This window comes from Anabrus simplex, chromosome 1 (assembly GCF_040414725.1).
Source record: "Anabrus simplex isolate iqAnaSimp1 chromosome 1, ASM4041472v1, whole genome shotgun sequence".
NCBI classification, from domain to species: Eukaryota; Metazoa; Arthropoda; class Insecta; order Orthoptera; family Tettigoniidae; genus Anabrus; species Anabrus simplex.
This window is the reverse complement of record NC_090265.1, coordinates 301,908,138-301,935,479: the sequence shown is the minus strand read 5'-3', so window position 1 is coordinate 301,935,479 and position 27,342 is coordinate 301,908,138. Positions and strand designations below refer to the sequence as shown.

Genomic DNA, 27,342 nt, shown 5'->3' with positions numbered 1-27,342 from the left:
TGACATAGATAAAAACTACTGCCTGGAAATGAAAAAGTAATTTACCATCACACCAAATACTAAAAGTGATCCTGTGTTCTTTAAGACACATTCTAGCATGACTCGATACGTTGTTTGATGCACGCTTCACCAAGTCCACGCCAATATTGGTTAAGAGAGCCATGGTCATTTTCTGGGGATCCTGATTAGTTCTCGTCTGTTCTTGTAGACTTTTACCTTAAGTCACCCTGTAGGTGAGGGCGGTAGAATAACACCACGGTATCTCCTACCAATCGTATTAGCGGACTAAAAGGGACCCAGAGACCCTCAAATTGGAAGCGTGCTTTGGCGACCACGGGGATCTTAGCATAGTACTGGCATTGTTTCCACTTACTTGCACTAGGCACCTCACTTGCATTTATCCTATTCGACCTTCCTTGGTCAACTCGTGTTATTTTCCAACCTGGAATGTATCAGAGCATTCGAGGCCTGGGGACCCTTCATTTTCACGTCTTTCGTGGCCTTTGCCTTTGGCTGGCCGTTAACTTTATTTTCCAAGTGTCGGTCCCCTTCCATTTTTCTTCTGATTAGAGTTAATAGACGATGGTTGCCAAGTAGTATTTCATTTCAACACAATAATCACCACCGTCACAACCAACCACCAAAACTATGCTTTCCTTAAGTTAGCCTGCTGATGAGAAGTCTGGTGAGCTTGGAGGCCAATGGTTTTTGAAGAAAACATGGTCTCGAAAAAGATGCTGTTGAGTATCATGGACTCACTGGTGGTGTTACGTGGCGTTATCCTGCTGGAAGTATCCATGTTAAAGTTCAATGTTGTCTAATTGCTCCACGACAGCCATGAAATTGTCCTTGTTAACAGCTGACTTCACAGTGTTTCAAAGATAACATATCCAATGATTCTCTTAGTATCAATTGCACATCACACGCACACCTTTTGCGAATTAAGTAGTTGCTCGTAGATTTCATGAAGGATTTCTGATACCCAAATCCTTGTGTCTTGAGAGTTCACATATCCTGTGAGATGAAGTCAAGCTTCACCGGTAAACCACGTAATTGCAATTGCGGCGCTTCTTTCTTTCCACGAACTTCAGGAATAATTGCATTAATGCATGTCGTAGTTGGGCTATGTAAGCTGGTTTACGACTGTTATTCTGTACGGTCTGATTTTTACCTCCTTAACTGCTGTTTGTTATATCATGGCCTGGCGAGACCTAGTATTTACAGTTCACTAGATCCAAGAATTTCACCTCTAACGTCGCAATACGAATGCCCCCGCCTGTCGCTATTAATCATTATTACGCGTTCCGAAAACCAACAAAATAGAACCGAGGTCTTGTTCCATTATTCCATGAACACAGTATTCAGGCACAGCCGGCCTGCTTTAAGCACTCTAATTTGTTCAAAGTAAACGTGCCGGCCCACCTCGACACTCGATGAAGAGCACTGCGGTAGGATTACATCGGGATCCGAAGGAACGGCACGCGGATTAATCACGGTGGCCGCGCGCTTTCGACACGCTCATTCACCTATTCCAGTCTCATCCTTGGTTTTGACAACTTGAAAATAACTGTGGTGAGTGATGATGCTTTCCTTATACCTGTTACCCCTGTTATAAATGCTGTGAAAATATTATTCCTAGCGTCGTTTTGGGCATGAATTTCAGTATGCCTAACAGAGTGTTACGTAATAGCAAATTCTGGTTCGGTGAGGAAATCAACGGGAAACTATCTCACTCCTCATTTTCCTCATTTTCTCAGTCAGTGACGCCGAAGCCATCTATGATAGCTGAGGGCGGAGTTGATCAGGATTAAATCAGCCCTCCAAATGAATACTCAACACACATTTCCAGGAGAGTGAATCAGTCACTCTACTGTTAACTGCGACACTCCGGGTGGTGGTCTGAGCTTCCCTTTTCCTATCAGCAATATACTTGTTTCTGTTTGCTTTTCAGCGAGCTTTAGAATTGTTTTACGGTCAGGACTATCCCGAACAAAATGTTTGAATCGGTTAAGTATTTTGTGAGCAGTAATGGATTCGGTAAGCCAATATTTCTTTACAATACACACGAGCAACTCGATTGTACAAGTCATCATGCTGCCTGTATCGACGAGAGCAAGAAAAGCCGCTAGAAGCGGAAAGCAATGCCGCCTGCCGGTAAGAAACACAGACTGTTGAAAACACCATTAGTTTGCGCAACGCTACAGTGCACGTAATTTGTGACTACAGTCATGAATATGAAGTTATGATTTCAAATGTGGGACTTCCCACTGAAACAACCCAGTAGTTTTTGGGATCCGGATGCATCTACTAATAACAATATATGGTACTTACAGTGAACATTTACCATGATCCGCTTGCTGACGGAAGGTGGCACGCCGTTGGATGCTATGCATAAATATGCCCCCATTTCTGAGCGGGTGATTTTCGACAATTTCAGTATTTCACCTTGGTACGTTGCAACTGTAAGGAAAGAAAATGTGTATATTAAAATTTGTATTCATCTCGGTGTAAAATATTGACAAAAAATCTAGATATATATGATATAATGTAAATAAATCTTTCCAACATTTCACAACAACGATGGCACGGTTACACGTGTATATTCGACAGTCCTAAGTTTTATCTGTAAATTCGATAATAATATAGGGGTTGTAGTAAGGACGCAAAGGAGAGGGCATATAAGTCTGTGGTAGGACCCAACTAGAGTATGGTTCCAGTGCATGTGACCATCACCAGGATTACTTGATTCAAGAACTGGAAAGATTCCAAAGAAAAGCAGCTCGATCTGTTCTGGGCGATTTCCGACAAAATAGTAGCGTTGCAAAAATGTTGCAAAGTTTGGGCTGGGAAGACTTGGGAGAACGGAGAAGAGCTACTCAACTAAGTGGTATGTTCCGAGCTGTCAGTGGAGAGATGGGGTGGAATGACATCAATAGACGAATAATTTTGAAAGGTGTCTTCAAAAGTAGGAAAGATCACAATATGAAGATAAGTTGGAATTCAAAAGGAAAATGGAGCATATATTTATAAGGAAGGGGAGTTTGGAATTGGAATCTTACCAAGGGAGATGATCAATAAATTTCCAATTGCTTTGAAATCATTTAAGAAAAGGCTTGGAAAACAACAGATAGGGAATTTGCCATTTGGGCGACTGCATATCTGTAGTGATTGATTGTTTGGAAAAGTTTTAGAAATCGATTTTCTTTAAGGATGGTAGATTTCCATTAATTTTGAATGTGCACATTTTGCGAAGTTCAGAATAATGATTTCGGTTTCGGACAAACCCCAGTAAATTTAGGTATTCAGAAATATTATTGGCCCTAAAACCTACCCAAGGGCAGGTGGATCCTGAATATGAAGTTTAGCAGAAATACATCCAGTAGTTTGCAAATCTTAAGAATTCAGACAAACAAGCAGAAAAAACAATGAGGCAAACAGACACCAAAGCTAAAATATTTTACAAATTGTCGTTATTACACCTGAAGCAGATAACTGTAGGAAAATTTTGCCAAAATTGCCAATGTATAGGCACACGGTCGTTACGATTTTATTTTTGTAGATGACAGATAAGCATGGACAGGTTTGTTTAAGTGCGTGCCTTCATTTCTAGATTTACTGCTCCTAAACGGTACATCATATCAACCAACGGTTTGCACCATCAGATGCCCCTTTTATCGCTCTTGTTGTTCGATTCTGAAACCTTTTCTCTTTTCTCCCATATTTATGGCTTCGATTGCATTAGAATATATGAATGGCGGGGGGGGGGGCGGAGTTTGTGTACATTTTTAACAATTTACATTATTTTTCGCACACTTATGTGGAAGACAAAATCATAAAATTTAGCGTGCATATAGCCATTGGTCGTGTCAATGCGCGTTCCAAATTCTATGACTCTATCTTTCCCATGAGTGTGTCAGACTATGAAGTATACATATAGAAAGCACAACATTTACTGTATGTACAATCGAGAAATACAGGCAAATCTAACGTATAAGAGAGTCCGGCCCCCCAGTCTAGTGGGCACTCGGCGGCCCTGGGTACGATTCACGGCCGGGCCAGGGGTTTATAATTGTAAATTATTAATATCCCTGCCTGGGGACTGGGTGTTTTGTGTCGTCCTCAACGTTCCTTTTCATCACATTCAACACTCTACACTTCCGCAATTACACTTACACGCAGGTTCCTATGGTGAAAGTAGTGGTAAAAGATCTCCAGAGGTCGACGCCACGAACAAATATCATTTATTAAAAAAACTTGTAAGGGAGTGAGAGACGACAAAAATTCATAGGACCAAAGTTGTTGACCACTCAAAATTGAACGGAGATTGTGCCATCCGTTTTGTATAATACTTGCCGTTTAGCCACGAAATGCCTCGGACGAATGTCTGCTCCGTCATTAAAATTGCCTCCATTTTTCGATTTTCTTGGAGGTGTAACGGTTCAAATCCAGTTACAGGGTGATATCTGTATTATTATTATTATTATTATTATTATTATTATTATTATTATTATTATTATTATTATTCAATTATACAATGATGATCGCTTGCGTGATTGTAGTTAAATTGTTACGTATATATGTGTGTAGATTAACATTCAAGACATGTACAGTGAGAATTGCTGTATTATATCGGAAGTGGAAGTATTGTGTGTAATAACTTGTGACATTACAATATTGGGTAATACTGCTAGCGTAACTGCCGAGTCATCGCTCTGTCATTGTGTGCAGCCACCCCAGGCAATTTCACCATAATGTGTAACATTCGGAGCCGGGTGGGAGTAATATTATAGTTATTTCTGGAGATTGCGTAGGTGTGTTAGCTAAGGGCATAAATACTAGGACCAGCGTCGTATAGCCTCATTCCAATGGATGGTGAACAGTGAGTGAGTCAACTGGAAGGAGGGACCTCAGTCGGTCAGTTAGTTGAAGTCATATAGCAGGAGAGACTTGCCATGAAGTCATACAGAAGGAGAGACTTGCCATGAAGTTTTGTACTGAGATAAAAGTAGTCAGTCACATGGATGGAGAAGCAGCAATCGCATGGAAGTCGTCATTGAAGCAAAAAGTATACATCACCAAACTAGGCTTAGGACGCCTACAGCAAACACCAACTTAAAGAAATACGTCGTAATTACACTCAAAGTGTTGAAGGTACAGTCAAGTGAACCAGTGAGGGATACATTTTTTGCATAATTTTCAAATGTCCGGTCAAGAGGAATTCAAATTAATGCCTAGTTTCTCTCAGTTGTTATGTCATACTTTTATATTTTCATCCGATTTATTGCAACAAGTCTTACTATTTTTCTATACAATTTAAAGAATATATTTTGTTCTATCATATTAATTTATCGTTTAATTTCAATGGTAGACTTTGATAACCTCAAATTTAATGGGGAAACAAAACGACAATCTCCTTTTCCCAGAATCTATATATGGCATGTTGTCAAAAGTAAGCTTATTACCCCACACCCTAGAGATAGTCAAGATTCTCATTCTCTCATTGCTGCATTGAGTTGTAGCTGGCGCCCATCATATGTTGTATGTGTAAGTAATCAGGTAAGAACTAAATGTGAGTACAAGGTCCGACGATTGAGTATTTTATTTAATGAATATTAATTTTCATATTTATAATTTTAATGCTATTTGGTATTAATTTAAATTAGTGAGTAATAGTAAGCATATTACACCACACCCTTTTAGTAGCCCCATGTGCTAAAAAGTGCAAAATGTAAAAATCTTGGCAGTTTTCCGTCGGTTACAGTCTAAAACGCATACTTTTACCAAATTTCAATCTTCTAGCTCGTCTGGCAGATTATGCTGCAATCTTGATTTTGGGGGAGAGGGTAAAAATTAAGACTTTCAGTAAACTAAAGCTAAAACATATGCAGATGGTCATTATTACCCCTAACCGATAGCTATACGAAAATTTCGCCGAAATAGTCAATGTACAGACACACGGTCATTACGATTTCTTAAAATATAGATAAGGAATTAGCTCCACGTACAACACCTTTAGGGCTATGTCCGCTGGACTTAACCTGTAAAACCGACCGTTCATGATGTCTCCCTTATTAATTCTCCTACGAAAATGATGCACATGAGAAAAAAGTTTTAGAAATTCATTTCCATTAATTTTGGATATGCTCTCTAAAGAACCAGAGAAACAAGGAAATACCACTTTGTCCTTGTTTCAATGACGGTGAAATCCTGACATTCACCTCCCCGCGGTAGAAAGGGGCAACGCAGGTGGCTAACGAATGAAGGGACCGAATATATCCCGGTATAAGGAGATCCCCCATACCAAGTGCCAACATTCTCCTTAAGAGTGGAAGAGCGGGTGTGGGTAAGGTCACTCTATTGTCCAAGGGACATGAAATTGTTCCCAAAGGCGGAGAAACTAGTTTGGTCAACGGCATCAAGATGCAGAAGGCAGCGCGAAACCACTGCATTAAAGGTCCTGAGAGATATTCCAACAAATTCACATGGCATGGCTGCAACGTCAAGATCAGAGCTGGCCGTGTGGATCGTCAACCTCCGTTCGGAGACGACGTCTTAAAGAGAAGAATGCATATTTTGCTGGAGTACAAAATCGTGGTTTCGTCTCCGGATAAACCCCAAGTAAGTTTAATTATTCAGAAATAATACTGGCCCTGAAACCTACCCAAGGACAGGTGGACTCTAAATATCAAGTTTGTTAGAAATATATCCAGTAGTATAAGAACTCAGACAGGCAAACTGTCAAAGACACAGACACTAAAGCAAAAAAATATGCAGATGGTCATTATTACTCATGGAACGGATAACTGTATGGAAATTTCACCAAAATAGTCAATGTAGAGACACGCGGTAGTTACGATTTTATTTATATCAAATAGATGTATTGATTTTACTGTGAAACTGTTTACGATGGATTTAACGGGAACATTTTTAGCACTCAACTTTTGAAACATACTTTTAATCGTTAATTCCTACTTTAGTATTTCGGTAATCACCTCTAGGTGTGAGGGAAGTGATTTTTGAGGATCCAATAGCCTATTCCTAGGTCTGGTTATCAAATCATGTTCGAATTACTTAACGAACGTTTCTTAAACTAAGCCACGAGATCTGATGAATTAAGTCTTAAAGGAAGTAGATGAATATCTTTACTTGGGTGGTACAATAACAGGCGGTGGGAGAAGTAAGTAGGATATAAAATGCAGACTAACACAAGGAAGGAGGGAAGGAATTTCTTAAGAAAGAGTTTTCATTTTTATTTATAGTGAACTAACACAGGATTCCAATTCTTATTCAAGTTCGTTTGATGGCAATTCAAACGTTAATGAGACTTCCTTTTCTGGTTATGAATTATTTTACCAAGCTGGCAAACCCTTATCACACGTCAAATTTGTTCGCCGTCCAGTTCCCTGCTTCAGACGTCCGTTGTCCTGTCAAAGAACGCTGAAGTTAGGCAGTGCATTGTCTTCACTATGCCAGCGGAGCTGTTTACTGTACATGTGAAACGAAAACATTTCGAATATAAACTAAATACTTGAATATAATAATAAATTATGCAGACGTTTCACAAGTAAAGACACATACCGTAAGAATAAAAGGTCCTATTTACAAAGCCAGATTGTATTTTATTTATTCAATGCTGACGTCCATTATGTAATAATTATTCCAGTGTTCTAATTTATTTACAGACTAGCACTATCTGTCGCTGTCTCCACATTAGAGTTACATGTCAGGTTTGAACACTATTGGTAACATCAGTGACCAGTCCACTATCAGATTACCTCTGATAACCATCTCCATTACGTTTCAACTCGCTCCTCATCCTCTAGTTCTACATCAATAAGCGTGTCTGTTCCCGTAGACAGAGAATGTGACTTTCTCTTTTAACAGACTAAGTGTAGTCTACTTTAAAGGTCCCACCCATGTATTTCCTTTTCCTTGGTTTACATTTTTCTTTCAGTGGCTCTTACATTCCGCATTAACCAAGATTCTCTCATACAGTGAAAAAGCATAACGGATACCAATAATGAGTTTCACAATAATCCACCCAAGCTGTACAATGCTTGACATGCGAGCTCTCCTGGTGGCATGATCGAAATGCTCTTTAACTCGTAAAATCGTGATTATCAATCAATCAATCAATCAATCAATCAATCAATCAATCAATCAATCAATCAATCAATCAATCAATCAATCAATCAATCAATCAATCAATCAATCAATCAATCAATCAATCAATCAATCCTGATCTGCATTTGGGACACTCGCCCAGGTGGAGGATTCCCTATCTGTTGGTTTCCTAGCATTTTCTTAAATGATTTCAACGAAATTGGAAATTTATTGAACATCTCCCTTGGTAAATTATTCCAATACCTAGCACCCCTTCCTATAAATGAATATTTGCCCCAGTTTGTCCTCTTGAATTCCAACTTATCTTCATATTGTGATCTTTCCTACTTTCAAAGACGCCACTCAAACTTATTCGTCAACTAATGTCATTCCACGCCATCTCTCCGCTGACAGCTCGGCACGCCATACAATCGAGCAGCTCCTCTCCTTTCTTCCAAGTCTTCCCAGTTCAAACTCTGTAACATTTTTGTAACGCTACTCTTTTGTCGGAAATCACCCAGAACAAATCGAGCTGTTTTTCTTTGAATTTTTTCCACTTCTTGAATCAAGTAATCCTGGTGAGTGTCCCATACACTGGAACCATACTCTAGTTGGGGTCTTACCAAAGACTTATATGGCCTCTACTATACATTCTTACTACAACCCCTAAACATCTTCATAACCATGTGCAGAGTTCTGTACCCTTTATTTACAATCTGATTTATGTGATTACCCCAATAAAGATCTTTCCTTATATATCCGGCAACCTGTTAAATAAAACATGTGTGATCAATTTTGTAGGAAAACCTACATATATGCTCCTCACATATCTAGAATAGGCATTCGATAATGTAGAATGGATCAAGCTATTTGAGATCCTAAAGGTTATCGGGATAAGATATATAGAAGAGGATTTTCTACATTCTGTACAAAGATTGGTCTGCAGTTACAGTAATCGAGGCCCATGAAAGTAACCAGCAGTCCAGAAAGGAAATGTTTGTAAAGCACAGGGAATAAAGGAAATCAAAGAGGTATTTGGAAAGATTTTAACAATCCCGGTCACATTATTATTTTATCTGAGTCTGCAGAAGATATGGATACATCGCTGAATGCTACGGAGATAGTCTGGGAGAAGGATTACAATACGAAAATTAAATTCCATCAAAAGTAATGGAGTTCTATTCATACGGGCCGTGAAAGTCTAAATGATAATGGAGTTCTGTCGAATGAAGTCAGATGATGCTGGAAATATTAGGTTAGGACATTAAGTCTTAAAGGAAGTAGATGAATATCGGTACTTGGGTAGTACAATAACTGGCAGTGGGGGAAGTAAGTAGGGTATAAAATGCAGACTAATACGCAAGGAAGAAATTCCTTAAGGAAGAGTTTTCATTTTCAACAGTGATATAGGAATTAGCAAGATATTTTTGAAGGCTTTCATCTAGAGCGTGGCATTGTAGGGAAGTGAAACATGAACAAGAATTATCTCAGAGAAAGAGAATAGAACCTTTTGGAATGTGGTGTTACATAAGAGTGCTGAACATGGAATGGGTAGATTGAATCTCGAATGCAGAGATACTGAGTCGAGTTGGTGAGAGTAGAATGATTTGGCGAAATTTCATCAGAAGAAGGAATAGACTGATAAGACACATCTTAAGACATCCAGGACTTGTTCAGTTAGTATTTGAGGAAAGTGTAGGCCTTGTGAACGGTAAGGGTAGATCAGGGTATGTATATCACAAGCAGATTGGAGTAGATTTAGGGTGAAGTTGTTACGTAGAAATGGAAAAGGATAGGGTGGCTTGGAGTGCTGCAACAAATCAGTCTATGGACTGATGATCCAAAAAACAAATGCTCAGGTTTTGATAAGCTCAACAGTTTACTCGCTGGTTTGTTTTGCATCAAATGAAACGTGCAAAAATCAAAACGTATTCTTACGAGAAAACTACTGGTGTTAGGAAAAAAGTGATAATACGAGGTACTAATAGTTCAGGTTGGTAAATCATTTTTGAGGTTGCCAATTTTACTATATTTGCTCAAAATACCCGCTTTTCTGATAAAACACCATAATTATAACCTGCAATAAGGAGGAAGAAATAACATTTCAGTCATGAAAAATTTACTGAAATTGGTTGAGTGCTTCCCGCAATTAGTCCTCGCATAAGAAAAATGCTCACAAGCATTCTCTGTAGTAGAGATAAAAAGAATAGTGTTGTCACTTTCATTTGTTGTTCCTTTATGTTTACTTTCACTAGGCTACTTACTGTACATCATCAAATACCACCGAATACGTACCGCCAAGACTTCGATCCTTAAGAGTTCTGGGTACGCTGTTTATTAAGAAATCCTAGGTCCACTGGTTAGATGAATCACTAAGGTTATTTATATAATACTTTTCATATGCATACTTTATCGAATCTACCGTCAGTTTCAAATTCAGTCCCAGTCCCTTACGGCATTAATAAAGAGAAATAGAAGTTCTATAATCCAATAATATCCTTGTACCCTCAGAAGAATGGATCACAGGATAAACGGATTGTAGCTTTGGATGCAGTGTGAAAAATATTCACACTTTCCTGCCGACGATTAAAGCAATGCTCGTCCACAACACAGGCCATAGTAGAGGTTGATTTTAAGCGATCCATGTTAAGAGAACACTCGATCACATAATCAACAAAGTATGCAATTTGTCACATAAAATGTCCCAAATAAACTATTGTGGTACACTTAGTCCCCTATGGCAGGCTCGAACGGGAGAGGGGAATGTTTGTATACAACTATTTCCATAAATATGATCGATTGTGCCGTGGATCGATCCTATATCCTGCAAATGGGAGCCAAATACCTATTCACTGCAGCACACAGATGACAGAATTAATCGCTGTGGTGGTGGTGGTGGTGGTGGTGGTGGTGGTGGTGGTGGTGTGATTATAGTTTTAAGAGGGAGAGTAACTGTGCAACTATCCTCTCCTAATAAGGAAGAGGTCCACGAATGAAGGTGTCGGATAAAGAAAGAGCTATGAAGGGCATGAAACACACTTACTTTGCTTCCTAAGAACATACCTTAGTACAGAGGAATATGAATTACGCTCTGTTGAAAATACGTAAAGAAATGTTCAATGTTTGTAACTTCTCTCGCCAGTTCGTGTCGTCATTTCTCTTACACTTCCTTTACGATATAATGACCCGAAAAGCATACAAAATATTGACCTACAATAAATTATATTGGTGGAACACTGTCAAATAAGGTCTTATTTATATTTATTTTGAAAATTTTCGGTGTAATGATGTAAACCGTCAGTAACCATATATATGTAGATAATATGCCCCTATTTCAATTTATTGTATTTTTGACATTATTAAAGAAAAATACTCCCACGTTAACAGCTATTTCATTATTCCATACCCCATCGCAATGCTTCTACATACCTTCATTGAGTGATTTAATAAATTTCTACACATTTATTATTAAATGTACAAGTATGTAATCATAAAACTCTACAAACTCTCTATGGGAATAGGGAAACTTAAACCATTGCAGCCCAGATGTACCACTTGAAGACTTGAATAAACACTTCTCTGACATTAAAATTAAGCACCAGCCACACATTATAACTCGTAAAATTAACACATTACTGGCTAAACCGCCACCAAATAGACCAATGTTCAAATTCCAAACTGTTAATGAAACTGAGGTGAAGCGTGAACTACTTCCGGTCAAGTCAAATGCCACTGGAGTTGATCTCCCTATCATCATTCTTAATATTCTAGATATTATTTTCCCAGTAATACTCACATATATAATTACTTCATCAGTTCTGGTACATATCCAAGGATGTTGAAAGATGCAATCATAAATCCGGTATCAAAGTCTCAAGGTGTTTCCCTATAAGACTATCAGCCACTGTGTATACTTACACCTCTCTCCAAACTCATCGAACGGATAATCCATCGACAAGTAACGGAGTATCTTAACCCGCGAGTGGTCGCTAGCCAAAATGTAACGCGAGTGGTCGCGCGTGAGACTTTCTCTCACGTTAAAATAAATGTGACATTTTTCACAGTTTTGTGGGACGTAAGGCTGAAATTTACCACTTAAATCAAACGCAAGTTCTACCTTATATATTTTAGATAAAAATGAAATAAAGAAAATGAAATGGCGTATGGCTTTTAGTGCCGGGAGTGTCCGAGGACAAGTTCGGCTCGCCAGGTGCAGGTATTTTGATTTGACTCTCGTAGGCGACCTGCGCATTGTGATGAGGATGAAATGATGATGAAGAAGACATATACACTCAGCCCCCGTGCTATTGAAATTAACCAATTATGGTTAAAATACCGGACCCTGCCGGGAATCGAACCCGGGACCCCTGTGACCAAAGGCCAGCACGCTAAGCATTTAGCCATGGAGCCGGACATAAATATGGAAATGATTACATCTTTATTAAAGACACAAATTGCTAGTTAAAATAACATATGCAATGTACATAAAAAAACTTCCGTCCTGGAGTTGTAAAAAAAAATCTCACACATGCATTATATCTAGTAACATTTCCGTAAAAAGCAAGGTTTCTGAACACAATAACATTTTCAAAAACAAGAAGTGCTCATAATACAAATACTAACGCGTACAACAGGAGTAAGTTTTCCGCTCCACTTCAACATAACACCAACGCCATTGGTCGCGCGATGACAGAAACTCTCACACAGCGCGCACGGATATATAGGAACCTTTGTTTTGACTAGGAGAGGGGGTGCTTACCCTTCGAAGGTGAATCGCTCTACTCACGACAGTTATAAACTCAGCTAGAAGAGGGAACAGTCACCTCCCTTTCATCACTGTGAAGTAATATCATAATAAAAAATAATGTGAGAGAAAATTTCATATAGCGACCACTCGCGGGTTAACAAATATTACTTTTTTGACCCTTTACAGTCAGGCTTTGAAAAGTGACACAGCACAACCGCTGTATTGAAGGTTGCAGATGACATTAGATAAGCAATTCTTGAACAGAAGGTCACATTATTTAATCTTATTGATTTTACCAGTGCTTTGGACACTGCTGCCCAAATTAAAATCCCTCTATCTAAATCGGACTGCTTTACAACTCTTTAGCTCTTACCTCACAAACCGCAGACAACGATTCGTTACAAAGAATAAGACTTCTCAATGGGCAGTGGAACACATTGGAGTACCCCAAGGTTCTGGACTGGGCAATTCTTGTTATTTTGTACATAAATGGCAGAGCATCTCTGTTGAAATATTGCAATTATCATATATATGATAATGACCTCCAAATATATTATCACACAAAACTGAGGGACATTCGTATAGCAACTGATACCATGAATGCTGACTTACAAAATATATCATCATATGCTTGTGAAAACTCTATATGAATAAATCCCTCAAAGACAAAAGCCATTATAGTTGGACAATAGAAATTAATAAACATGACAAAAGACTTTAGACATCCCTTCAATCACTCTATCTGGTAACAAAATTCTGTGTGAAAGGTCGGAAAATAATCTAGGTGTTGTTATAAATGTAATTCTAAATTGGAATGAACATGTCACTCGTATCTGTAACAAAGTATATGCCTCACTCCATCCTATGAAATACCACCGAAACATTTTACCGTTAAATATGAAAGTCAGGCTTATAAAAACATTTGTTCTGTCTATATTCTATTACTCTGATGCTGTATTCATAGATGCAACGAAAGAACAAAATTAGAAAGAATTCATGCATCAGATTTAAATTTTCGTTACGCTATGACACGTATGTCACACCATATTACAAGCAACTTGCCCTCCTGAAATTTGAAGAACTCAGAAATCTTCATGTCAGGTAGCCGTGTTGGTGTTCAGATCACTTACTGAGAGAACACCCAACTATCTTTCATCAAATTTTAGATACCTTTCCTCGTTTTACCAACATAATACACGCTCTGTTACTACACTTTCCATTCCCTTTAGCACGCCAGCTGCCTATAATAGCTCATTTTTGCAACGGGAACTAGATTATGGAACTCTGGTCCAAATAACATACGCAGCAGTAACTCTCTAGAGCCTTTCAATTCTTCCTACAGAAAGTAGATGCATGGACCAATGGCGTGAATCTTGATGAGTGAATAACGGTGAGTGTGCCTGTGTAATTTAGTTAATTTTCAATCAATTAATTTGAACATAATTTTCATTAAATTTCATTTAGTAGTTTGACGAATGATATTAATATTAATTAATATTATAAATTAGTTTCTTTTAAAATATCTAATACTCTCAACGATTGTTCTGTACAGTGATGTGGTTATGTATAAGAGAAAAGCATGAGTCCTAACTTCGCCATTACTGAAGACAAATAAATAAAAATAAATAAAAAATAAATATTCGTCAATATAAAATTGGCAAAGTAAATGATGCGTAAGTAATAATACCTCGTAATCGAATTATTCAATTTATAATTTTCTAGGAAATTACATAAACAATACTTGTCCGTTCTTACGTATTTTTATGTTTATGAATGTTTCAACTTTCTGAGCATTTATTAATATGTGACCAGTGAGTTTAACATTCGTTCTACTATTTATTCCTATTTCAGCGTAAAAAGAAAGGCATTCCAGGAGACTGCCTTGGGGTTGGAAGTTTGAAATACCGAACGTTAATGTTGCCGGAGGAAGTATGTTAGCGCGTAAGAAAAGCTTGAGTAGGCCTAGTAACAGACGAGCGAAAAGAACACGGAAGGGTTAATTCTCAACAGTTGAGTAAATCGGACTAATTACGTAACTCTACTCGTATCTACTTTTCTGGAAAGGTATCAGTGTATTTCTATCTCTTCTTAAGGTTAAAGTATTTATATATTAATCTTAAGTTCAAATAAGATTACGATTACACAAATGGGTAATCTGCAGGTATGTTTCAGTTGTTCACTTTTAAGCTCTGTATAGTACATCTCAAAAATAAATACCCATACGGGAGCCCAGTATCATTAAGAAGTTTCTTTGGATAAGTGGATTTTTCTTAGCCTTTGTTCAACCTATAACTACACCTAGCACAGTCCGTTTCAACCTTCTGAGTATGCGGATAAAGTCTTAGGAGAAAAAAAAATATTCCAAACGGCTCCCATTTTCACACTCGGCTCCAAGTTACCAGGTTTATAATATCCCAGACGGCTCCAGTCCGTTACCAACACATATCCTTCCCATTTTCTGTAGATTTAGCACTACCTACCAGAAGTCGGTAGGTGTATTCTGGTTCAGAACTAAACGACTCCTCTCAAAGCCGTTCTCTAAGTAACAAAGGGATGTGCCACATAGTAAATCTGGGATTACAACAGTACTACGTTGCCACTTTTAATAGCGGGATTGTTTCGCCACAACTCCAAGCCCGAAAAATGGTAGACATTACTATATTTATCTAAAATTACAAGTGCTGCTCGACTGGAGCAAGAGAAACTGAAAAGCAGCGGTTGGTGTGAACAGACTGAAGAACAAACCATCCTCACACAATTGGCAATGTCGAGTTCATTGTATTTATGCGTACCATGCCATAAAACAGGAAGGAGATGAAAGTTTGTAGTTCCAGGAAAACAAGGTCGTCATGTTTTGAGACAGAGATCACGGTTAAAGTGTGATGGTGCTATGATCATCGGTTTTAAGGACTGGAGATCATACACTTTTACATAAAACGGGGTTCCCTCTAGTTTTTGCACTGAACGATAGGACATTTTCCATTTTGGCTAATAGTAAAGTAAGTGGAGCTGTCTAGTACTTGCGTCGGGCTCTTCAAATTTAGAACTCTCAACTATCGTTGGTGCATACTGCACCCTTAATCGAATGGGCATATTAGATGCATAAATTAAATGATTGGAATTCGTATATGTGAAGACTACAGAAGACAAGTAAAAGCTGTCAATTTTACAAAGCGCCACCCAAAGAGACGTACTGGCTGGAAATGTATCCATAGAGTACGCTTTAAGTCACGTACAGGATGTAGCTGGCTAAGTGATCTCTCCAATAAAGTTTATTACGCCGAAGAATGCAGACTTTCTATCAGGATTTCTCACGGGAACCGGCACGTTGGAATGTGCCCAACCCTAGTGTGGAAGGGAGGAAGCGATAATACCTATCACCCCTCAATAACCAAGTGGTTGTGCCCAAGCCGCGAGGCGCGGGAAGATCTCAACCAATCAGAAAATTAGAAAATTTGCCGCCTCATCCTAGCGGGAATCGGTAGTCAGTATTTCGCGATTTGGTGACGGAAATAGCAGTGAAACACGGTATCCTGATCTGAGAATAATATTTGAGGAATTATTCAAGCAAATGCGAGGTTAATTATCTCTTAAATATTTAAGTTTCAACTTTGTGTAGAAGAGTGGTTTCGTCCAGGAAGCAAACTGTCATGGCGGGAAAGCGCCATACGCTGACAGTAAATAGGTCGAATGACGCATCTCATTTTATTAAATAACCTACGATCATTTATGACAGCGCAGTTCAACACGTCAATCGGACCAAAAGTTGGAATATTTAGAACACATCTCCTGAATATTTGACATACGGACAAGTGGTAAATGATCCAAGGTGCCGTAGTAATCCGCCACATCCCTTCCAGTGGAACTATTTTGAGGTGGGGGTGTGAGTGTTTACAAAACCGCTAGCAGCAGAGTGTTGAGTGTTCAGTTTCACTTGAAATTTCAGTGTACAGAGGTGACTCTTCAGAAGGCGCTAAGAGACGGCTTTGGCAGTCGAGTGAGTAAAGTCTTTAGTTAAGTGAGTAAAGCCTTTAGTCAGAAGATGAACATTTAGGCAGGACTTTTATTCAACACCGGAGTATAGGAAGATAATCAGACAATCATTTCAGTTAAAATGACAATGATAGTTACTTCTTTTTGACACTTTCATAAAAGAACTCATAACGTCATGTGACCGGCGGGAGCAGAGACAAACATTGAAAATTTAATAACATGCAGCCGTAGAACATTCTCTTTCGTCACATTAACTCATATGCTAATTCTCTAGTGGAGAAATTATAGTTTTGGAGGACAGTATTCTTCTTATAAGATTTCTCCATATTTCACTGGGAACGTTGTACTTAATTTCCACAGTCTCATAGAACTGAAATTTAAATTGAGACCTTGGGAGCAGAATATTAGTCCAGCTAATTACGCGAGGGTGACCTTGTTTACTAGTGGAAGGCAACGGTACAAGGACTGGGGTCCAGTGTTATTGTCAGAGTAGGGTGAACGACCAGTAATCCCTTATACAAACAAACTGTGAGAGCAGACAACAGAGACCGCAGAGCTGGCCAGGCCAGGTAACTTGTTCCAGACTTTCAACGTCCATACGTCAGGTGCTACACGCTGTAATTTGTATTCCTTCACATGAGTGTTTAAAATGCGTGTGTTTGTATAAAATTTATCGTGTGCAACGCCAACATAAAAATGGATCCAGTGCGTGTGTATAAAGTTTTGGATATCCTCGTCGAGATGAAGAAGGAGCACTAAACCCATGATGGAGGCCGGCAGATGACCCAGCCTGCCTCCCAGCACAAAGGTAAAGCAATGAGCATTATTTAAAAATGTAAATAATTGACGACTATGAACAATCAGTGATCAAATGTATGTTAGCAATTTAGGTAGGCTTGTAAATAATAATGTCCCGTACCGGATGATATAATTTGAGTTTTTGATATCATTTGCGGTTAGAGTTAGGAGTGAGGCCAAGACAATTATATCTAACGACTCGGGATATAAATGACATGGCGTCACAGTAATAATAATAATAATAATATCATAATATAATAATAATAATACATAAATATGACAGATAAATCTTCGTACATTTCTCAGGAGTTTTTGTCATACAGGGTGTTAGGTGTATACCTGCAGATATTTCTTCTAGCAATAGAGAACGATGTGACGAACCACTATATATCAAACTTTTAGAAATTCTCGGAAGTTATTTTCGAGAGCAAAGAGACACGATGTTTTTAGAATAGGTAGTATGCCTTGTTCTTGTGAATGAATAGCTTCCCTTTGAGAACAGGCGAGTCACGCGCCATGCGTGCCAAACTGGTTTCTGTTTATGTTTACGTACAACAGCTGAACGCTTCCTATGCAGTGCACGAGGTGTTACGTAACATACTTGTCAAACTGGTTTTATGCTTAAGAGCAACTGAGCTACGATAACAGTTAAAGGTGGCTACTACAGTAGCGTATACCTTGTTACGTTACATTCTCGCCAGAGTGGTTTCGTAGTTGTCAGTATTCAGTTTCCGTCTTAGGGGCTTCAGACAACCCTGGTCATCGGTTTCGGACCCTGGATGTTCCGAATTCTCAGCGTTAATACTGGTTCATAGTGATGTGCGCGAGTGATGCCTGGAATCGCGGTACTCGATTCTTTCGAGTCCAGGCTCGGACTCGCTTCGCTTGCGAAGGCTCGATGATAGCATGACGTCACACGTTCGCTCACTCGCCGGCTCGTAGATGGATGAAGCATGCGTACAAGCGGTCGCTGAGGGTTTATGGGATTGCGACAGCGCGATACGATATGAAAAAACTGAATGAATGCGCAAAAGGAATAACCTAAATTTGATAATTACTTGAGAACGTTAATAATGCCACTTAATACGCATAATAAGATATGAAAATATCCGTTTACGGCGTCTCGCACACACTTCACTGAATATGCCATCTATTCTAATATTGATAATATAGCTTATCTGGCCTTCATAGCCCAACTTGGCCGGTTCGATATTGGTTTATTCCGGTAGTATTTGAAGGTGCTCAAATACGTCAACCTAGTGTCGGTAGAATTATTGGGACGTAAAAAATCTCCCGGGGGACTAAATGCGGTACCTCGGCATCCCCGAAAACCATACAAATGTACGTACTTGGACGTAAAAGTTATAACATTATTATTATTATTATTATTATTATTATTTCAAATCCCTGTCACGGTATGTATGTTGTAATTAGTGTATTTTAAACATGTGCTATTTGTAGACTATAGACGGTATTTCTGCACACATTGTATTGCTTCGCTACTGGTAAATTATATCTCATGTAGCCATTATGCATATACACGGGCGTAGATGTGCTAATATGATCGGTAGTATGACAGATTTATTGTAACCATAGCCTATTGCTAACCGCGCCAAAGCCTACAATCGTCCGGGGGAACAGGTGAATTACAGCAGTTTATATGTACATCATACTTTCGGCAGATATAAGTTAATGTCGGGTATTAAGATGAGGCGTCCAGAATGTGACGTACGTTCACGCAGCAAATCAGCGGACAGAACGTCATTCTGTTCTAGCTAAACAGCTGACAGTTTGTTAGTAAGTCACAACCTTTAGTGCCTATGATGATGATAATAATAATCATAACAATCGAATTATTGACGACCGATGACTGAACAACATCAATCATCAGCAGCAAACATATTGCACTCCACACCACAAAAATATTCTGTGCGTGACCCTGATTGCCGTGCACTCCAGTACAGTAGATTTTAGTTCTAAGGCATGTCCACAGATAGCGACACCAATATGCTTGGACTCGAGTCTGGAGTCGAGTAATACCGATTCTAAGAGCACATTACTCGATTCTACTCGATTCCGTCGCTAGCCCATCACTACTGGTTCATTTGCTGTTATGTCCTTTACGGGATTGGGATATGTGTGGTCATCAGCCCCGTGGTCTAGCGAGTATGGAAATGACCTGAAAACCTGAATCCGTGCGGGACCTGTACGAGCGTGTGATATAATTATTGGTTGGTATAGGCGCGCCGGGACGTGAAATACAGTAGATCCCCGTTGTGCATTGCGTAAAGGTACAAGAAAGATGGCAGGTCCTTACGCCAACGAAAGCAGTTATGGGATGCCCAAGTGAGTAGCATCGGAATTGAATTATAGAAACACATCGAACGTTTAGTTTCAAAGGAATATTGGACATGTTATACAACTAAATAAATTAAACGTACCTACATTTCATGCCTCCTTCCGGGCTGAGTTGCTCAGACGGTTGAGGTGCAGGCCTTTTGATTCCAACTTTACAGGTTCGAACCTGGCCCAGTCCGGTGGTATTTGAAGGTGCTCAAATACTGTAGGTCAGCCTCGTGTCGGCAGATTTACTGGTACATAAAAAGAACTGTGCGGGACTAAATTCGGGCGCCTCAGCGTCTCAGAAAACCGTAGAAGTAGTTAGTGGGACGTAAAGCACTTAACGTTATTATTATTATTATTATTATTATTATTATTATTATTATTATTAGGTCATTAAAAGCTGAAATACGTGGAAGAAAATAGTAAAATATGCGTGGTTTAAGAGGAAACAAGATGAAATGTATGTCACGTGAGTTAGCATCGGTCGCAGTAGTTACCTACAGATTACTATGCGTAAAGCGAGAACCAGGTCAAGCTCGTGGGGATGAGTCAGCTGTAATCTCGTATTGTGTATAAACATCAAACATACACATCAACAAATATAAGAAACATAAACAAGGTTACACGTTAGAGACATGTAGTTATTAACCTGAACGCCAGGCCGACGGTCGCTTTCATGTGTACAGATGAGTTATCAAATTATACACAATCCACAGATGTCGAACTTATCTAAGAAGATTCCGCCACAACTATATTACATTTTACTATGATGGTGCTAATAACAAATCGCAGCAGCAATTGGCTTTACGTCGCACCTACACAGATAGGCATTATGGCGACGATGGGACTGGAACGGGCTAGGACAGGGAAGGAAGCGGCCGTGGCCTTAATGGTACAGCACCAGCATTTGTCTGATGTGAGAATGGGAAACCACGGAAAACCATATTCTGGGCTGCCGAGAGTGGGGTTCGAACCCACTATCTCCCGAATAATGGATACTGGCCACACTGAAGTGAAATGTCGTATGGCTTTTAGTGCCGGGAGTGTCCGAGGATAAGTTCGGCTCGCAAGATGCAGGTCTTTTGATTTGACTCCCGTAGGCGACCTGCGCGTCGTGATGAGGATGAAATGATGATGAAGATGGCACATACACCCAGTTCCCGTGCCAGCAAATTTAACCAATTAAGGTTAAATTTCCGACCCTCCCGGGAATCGAACACGGTACCCCTGTGACCAAAGGCCAGCACGCTAACCATTTAGCCATGGAGCCGGACTTAAGCGTCTGCAGCTATCGAGCTCGGTAAATCGCAGCAGATTACGCTACTGCGTGTTGAGATGATGTCGGTAGAATACAGTATACCTGTTAAGACATAAGGCTGCAGTAGAAGAAGAGGAAGAAGAAGGTAACGAGAGCCACATAGTCAAGCAGCACACAGCTGAACAAAGTGCACATTAGTGACACAGACATAAGAGTGGCGTGGTCGCGGGTACTACAGTCGCATTCGTAACACTCTGTTGTAGAAAAATAATGAACTAACATACTGTACGGGCTCCGTAATTCCAGGTGGACGGTAACAAGACTATCTCGAATAGAAAAGTACGGATTTACGAACGTACACGAAAACGCCTGTGAACAACATAATATACCTATGTTAAACATTACAGTACAACAGTTTAGAAAACAAAACATACAGATTGCATTAAAAGAAATGTTAAACTTTCCTTTATAAATTAACAAAACACTCTAGGCAATCTTCTTAAGTTAAATGTTAACTTATAGTTCCTATTTCAGTAATGATGAATATAAAACGATTATTTTATTGAATATTTATTCGTGACGACGACGACGACGACGACGACGATGATGATGATGATGATGATGATGATGATGATAATTGCTGTCTTAATGTCATCGGCCCTTAAAACGCAAAGCACGGACGATAATTCGCATCTCTGACAGCTGTTATTCAGGTCAAGGTCAGACAGACCGGTTTCATGTAGGGGTGGGGAACCCGTCCAGCGACATCCCCGTCGCTAAGAACAGCAGACAACCAGCATGTGACAGGTCTAGTGCTTTTGTCGAACTGCTTACGTGGAATATTCTCCCACAGTGCGATTTCAATATCATGGTCTTTTGGGAGTCCTACTCGCCGTATGCAGAAACAACCCGTGTTGACGTGTACGTAAATAAAGTTTATTACGTCAACGAAAGAATGCATGGGATAGAATTTCAAAGTGAGTAGTATCGGAATTGAAATGTCAAAACACATCGAACGTTTTACTTCATACCAGTAAGGGACATGTTATAAACATAAATTAATTAAACGTACCTTCCTTTCGTGCTTCCAACCGAAGAGAACATGTTTAAATGTAAATGAGAACCTTCTAGCTTACTGCTGATTTTGCAGTGCCTATTCAACGTATCAAAATAAACGTTGCCAGGCTGAGTGGCTCAGACGGTTCAAGCACTGGTTTCATGAACTTAGCAGGCTCGATCCTGGCTCAGTCCGCTGGTATTTGAAGGTGCTCAAATACGACCGCTTCTGATCGGTAGATTTACGGGCACGTTAAAGAATACCAGTGGGCTAAATTCCGACACCGCGCGTCTCCATTGGCACGTGAAGATTTATTATTATTATTATTATTATTATTATTATTATTATTATTATTATTATTATTATTATTATTGGGCGAGTTGGCCGTGCGATTAGCTTGCATCCGTCGAAAAGCCACTAACAATATTATTATAAAAACTGTGTTAGTCTATTATTACTGACTATTATGAAAATAAAAGTTAATCGCCCCACTCAAACTTCGTAGCTCGTAATCTGTCAGAAAACACTAAAGAAAATAGTGAACTTTTAACATGTCCGAATTATTATTAATAATATAATTGCAGACATGTCTCCGAAATTACCGAAGCATGTACTTACAAATTGTTTTACGTCGCACCGACACAAATAGGTCTTACGGCGACAGTGGGAGAGAAAACGGATACAAGTGGGAAGGAAGCGTTCGAAGTCTAATAAAGGTACAGTTCCAGCATTTCCCTGATGTGAAAATGGGAAACTACGGAAAACCATCTTCCCGGCTACCGACAGTGGAGTTCGAACCCACTATCACCAGAATACAAGCTCACAGCTGCGCGCCCCTAACCGCACGATCAACTTACTCTAAGCCCCAATGCCGGTCTGCGTAGCTCGGACGATAGAGCGCTGGTCTTCTGATCCCACCTTGGCAGGTTCGATGGCGGCTGAGTTCGGTGGTATTTGAAGGTGCTGAAATACGCCAGTCTCGTGTCTGTGGATTTACTTGCATTTAAAAACGTACTGCTTTACAAAATTCTGGCACTTCAGTGTCTTCGAAAACCGTGAAAATTAGTTAGTGGAACGTAAAGATAGTAGTAGTAGTAGTAGTAGTAGTAGTAGTAGTAGTAGTAGTAGTAGTAGTAGTAACATTATTATTACGGACGTTTTAATTAAACGGGTCCATTACATTACCTATCGGCACTTACTGCCCGGTAATTAGCCTTCTGTCCACCTCTGTGGTATAGTGGTTAGTGTGATTAGCTGCCAACCTCCGGAGGCCCGTGTTCCATTCCCAGCTCCGCCACGAAATTTGAAAAGTGGTACGAGGGCTGGAACGGAGTCCACTAAGCCTCGGGAGGTCAAGTGGGTAGAGGTGGTTCGATTCCCACCTCAGCCATCCTGAAAGTGGTTTCCCGTAGTTTCGCACTTCTCCAGGCAAATGCCGGGATGGTACCTAACTTAAGGCCGCGGCCGCTTCCTTCCCTCTTCCTTGTCTATCCCTTCCAATCTCCCCATTCCGCCGCAAGGCCTACACAAGACCCCTGTTCAGCATAGAAGGTGAGGCCGCCTGGGCGAGGTACTGGTCATTCTCCCCAGTTGTATCCCCGACCCAATGTCTCACGCTCCAGGACACTGCCCTTCAGGCGGTAGAGGTGGGATCCCTCGCTGAGTCCGAGGGAAAACCAACCCTGGAATGTAAACAGATTAGGAAAAAGAAGAATAAGCCTTCTATTAGAAATGCCCGGTGGCAATTCCATAGTAGACCGAGCTCGATAGCTGCAGTTGCTTAACTGCGGCCAGTATCCAGTATTCGGGAGATAGCAGGTTCGAACCCCACTGTCGGCGGCCGTGAAGATGATTTTCCGTGGTTTCCCATTTTCACACCAGGAAAATGCTGGGGCTGTACCTTAATTAAGGCCACGGCCGCTTCCTTCCCACTCCTAGCCCTTTCCTGTCCCATCGTCGCCATAAGACCTATTTGTGTCGGTGCGACGTAAAGCATCTAGCAAAAGAAATCCACAGTAGCTATTGTTCCTTCGAGCAATGTTCACGCATGGCTGCAACTACGGTTTTTGAAATCTGTCTCATTAATAACAATATGACTGAATGCTTACAGCCTTTTCTTTCAGTGTCCACCGTTCTTTCATTGACCTGAAAAGTTTATGAATAAGCATAGACAACTCGCATTGTTTATTGTCAGAAATTCATCGTAGACTGTCGCAATAACAGCACAGAAATGTTGCGCTCATTTTTCATTTACTTATTAACTATTTCCTTTCATTTTGTCAGGTTGGATCACTGAGTAATGCCATTGACGTCTTATAAATCACACACAACTACACAATACTTTATTCGCACGTATGTGCTATCTTCGAGGTCACTGTAAGGATCCTGTGTACATTTCACACAGAGTACCCTAGACCGGTTTACGAGTACAGCAAGTGGCCTGGCACGTGAGTCATCCTCTGCTACTTGCCAAGCCTTTAGGGGAAGTGCACAACAACATGTGTTGGCCTGCGATAAGAAACAGGTTCAACAAGCCCTAGACTCTGCTACTGTACTTCCACTACGCGTGGACAGAATGACGTAACCGGCATATCCTGCTACAGCCGTTCAAAACACATTAGGTCCTGAAATATTTGGCTCAGTTATGGGCAAACTAATAGGACAAGATAAAAAGTACATAGCATATATTGTGAGATGTCTTTTTCTTTGCCGACTAGCTTAATATCTGCACGTATACACCTAACACCCTGTATATTTTGAATCATTTTCTAGCGTGAGCTATTGTTGACATATGGGAATCCTAATGCAGTATTTATTATATAATTCATGTCTAGTGTAATAGCAGGTTTTGATAATGATAATAATAATAATAATAATAATAATAATAATAATATAATAATTGGGAATGTTACTTGATGACATTTGATTTTATGGATGCTGCCGCGTTATTTTGATGTTTAAGTAGCCGTAATTGTTGCGCATCCAATTTGGTATTTCATGTTTGCGTGATCACATTGTTAGAGGACCGTTTGCGGTATGTCTCATACCTTTTATTTCTGTGATGTATCGTTTAACGCGAAATTTGCTTTCTTTACGAGTACTTTGGATTCATATTTTTGATAGCTGTGTATTTGGCAGGCAATCTTGTTATTACAGTGGATAATTAAAGACAGGGAAACCGTTGACAGTCAGCTCTGATAATTCATGACGTGTGAGAGTGAGGTAGGGTAAAATGATGAATAGAGAAATAGTAATGTCCCTAATGACGATAATTGTGAAATGATAAAAGTGAGATTTGAAAACCATGTCGTATAATAGTGTCGTAATAACGAATATGTGAACGACACAGTGTGTTGCTGAAGTTATTTCGCCCGCGTGATATGAGCGAGGCTATGTTGAGAAGCGCTACGATAATAATAATGTGATGAATAAATAGAATTGAGTGGTAAACAATTTAACTGACAAAGTTAAAATTTCGACGACATGTGTGATAGTTGTAGGCGGAAAGCCTGCGTATTTCAGATATTTTCCAGGGACAACATGGTGCTCGGAAACAGACAAATTAGAGTCCGAGCCGAGTCATGAACAGAGCGACCGAACAATGGGTAGTTTTGATAGTCATTGGTAGTCATTGATGACATAATATTCAGAGTTATTATCCGTAAAAGATGGAGTGATGTCAATGCCCAGTTATGCTTGATATTAAGAGGTTGCCGTCAAATTCACTTAGTTGTTATTTGAATCATTTGGGATTTATCTCCACATCACGATTTTGCGTGTAGTATTTAAGTTTGATAGGCAGTGATCACGTGTATTTTGAGATTTTTTTTTGTTATATTTTTCTTTTCCTTTATGGATATTTTTGTCACCGTATTTTATAGAGTCTGATGGTACGTGAATTTTATGATGGTTTACTGATGCAAATAAGTAGAGCAGTCAGTTTATTTTGAATTTAGTTGTTTTTCCTGGAGCAGTTTTTTCTACATTTGTCATGTTGTTTTTTACATAAATATTTCATGTATTAGGTTAATAGATCACTGATGGTTCATAGTCAAAAATCAATGTAGTAGGTATGGTCAAGCCGTAAGACAATTGTAACTAACAAGCTTTTGAAATCCACTACAAAATTCAGTTAGGTAAATGAATCGACCTTTAATGATAAATTCTGTCATGGGTGCCGCAAATTAATTAATTAAACAAGATGGAATCCGCCTCCATCAAAGTTGAGAACATAATTTATTCATTCCTAATTGAAACACAGGTAGCAGCAGACTAGATAAAAGACTAATTTGTGAAAGGGTCGAACTCATTTATCCAGATAAAATGTTGGCACTTAGCCTAATTTATTCTATTTACTTAAGTGTCCAGGCTATCACAGCTAATAAGATGTAAATCAGCTAAATAAGTGATTGTTGGTACTCAGTGTTTGGTGTGATAATTTTCTTGGTTCAGCCACGAAGTATTAAATGTGTGGCAAAGTTATATAAAACGGTAACTGATACCGTGTTCATGGAACTGCCTTCATTTACACATGGTTACTGTACACCAGTATTACTGGATAGTTAGGTGGTTGCCAATTCGATATGAACTTGATTTAACAAACTTAGGAGGCCCATAAATTAAAAGGTCAGCATAATTAATTAATTGATCAGTTAATAATTTATAGAAATTCAGTTGACTGAAAGAACAATTCATGTGTGTTTTATGTGGTGTTATTCAAATGAGGCTGTATATTTGTTAGACCAGCAGTCTGGTGTGGTTGTGTCATGTACACGAGAGACTTTAGTTCGATGGTGATCATCATTATTAAATTTTATCGACCTTCAGTCGAAGTTATTAAGGCGGATGATTAATTGGTGTAAAGAACATTTTTTAATTATTTTAATTTCAATAATTCTATTTTATTTCACTTGATTTCACTCCGTTTAAAGTTCATTTTTCACATTTTGCCAATTTTTGTTAATAAATCATTTTATAATTTACACTTAATTCAGTCTATGGGTACCGTCATTTACTAGTTAGCTGACCCCTATCTTTCAATTC

General features: G+C 39.3%; 1 protein-coding gene across 1 annotated transcript in view; it reads right to left on the bottom strand.

Moving 5' to 3' along the window:
• LOC136864518 (lachesin-like) overlaps window positions 1-27,342 on the bottom strand; it is an 853,163-nt gene that overhangs the window by 191,533 nt on the left and 634,288 nt on the right. The window contains exon 5 of the mRNA XM_068226232.1: window positions 2,332-2,460. Within this exon, the coding sequence (XP_068082333.1) occupies window positions 2,332-2,460 (129 nt within the window). The remainder of the gene's footprint in view (window positions 1-2,331; window positions 2,461-27,342) is intronic.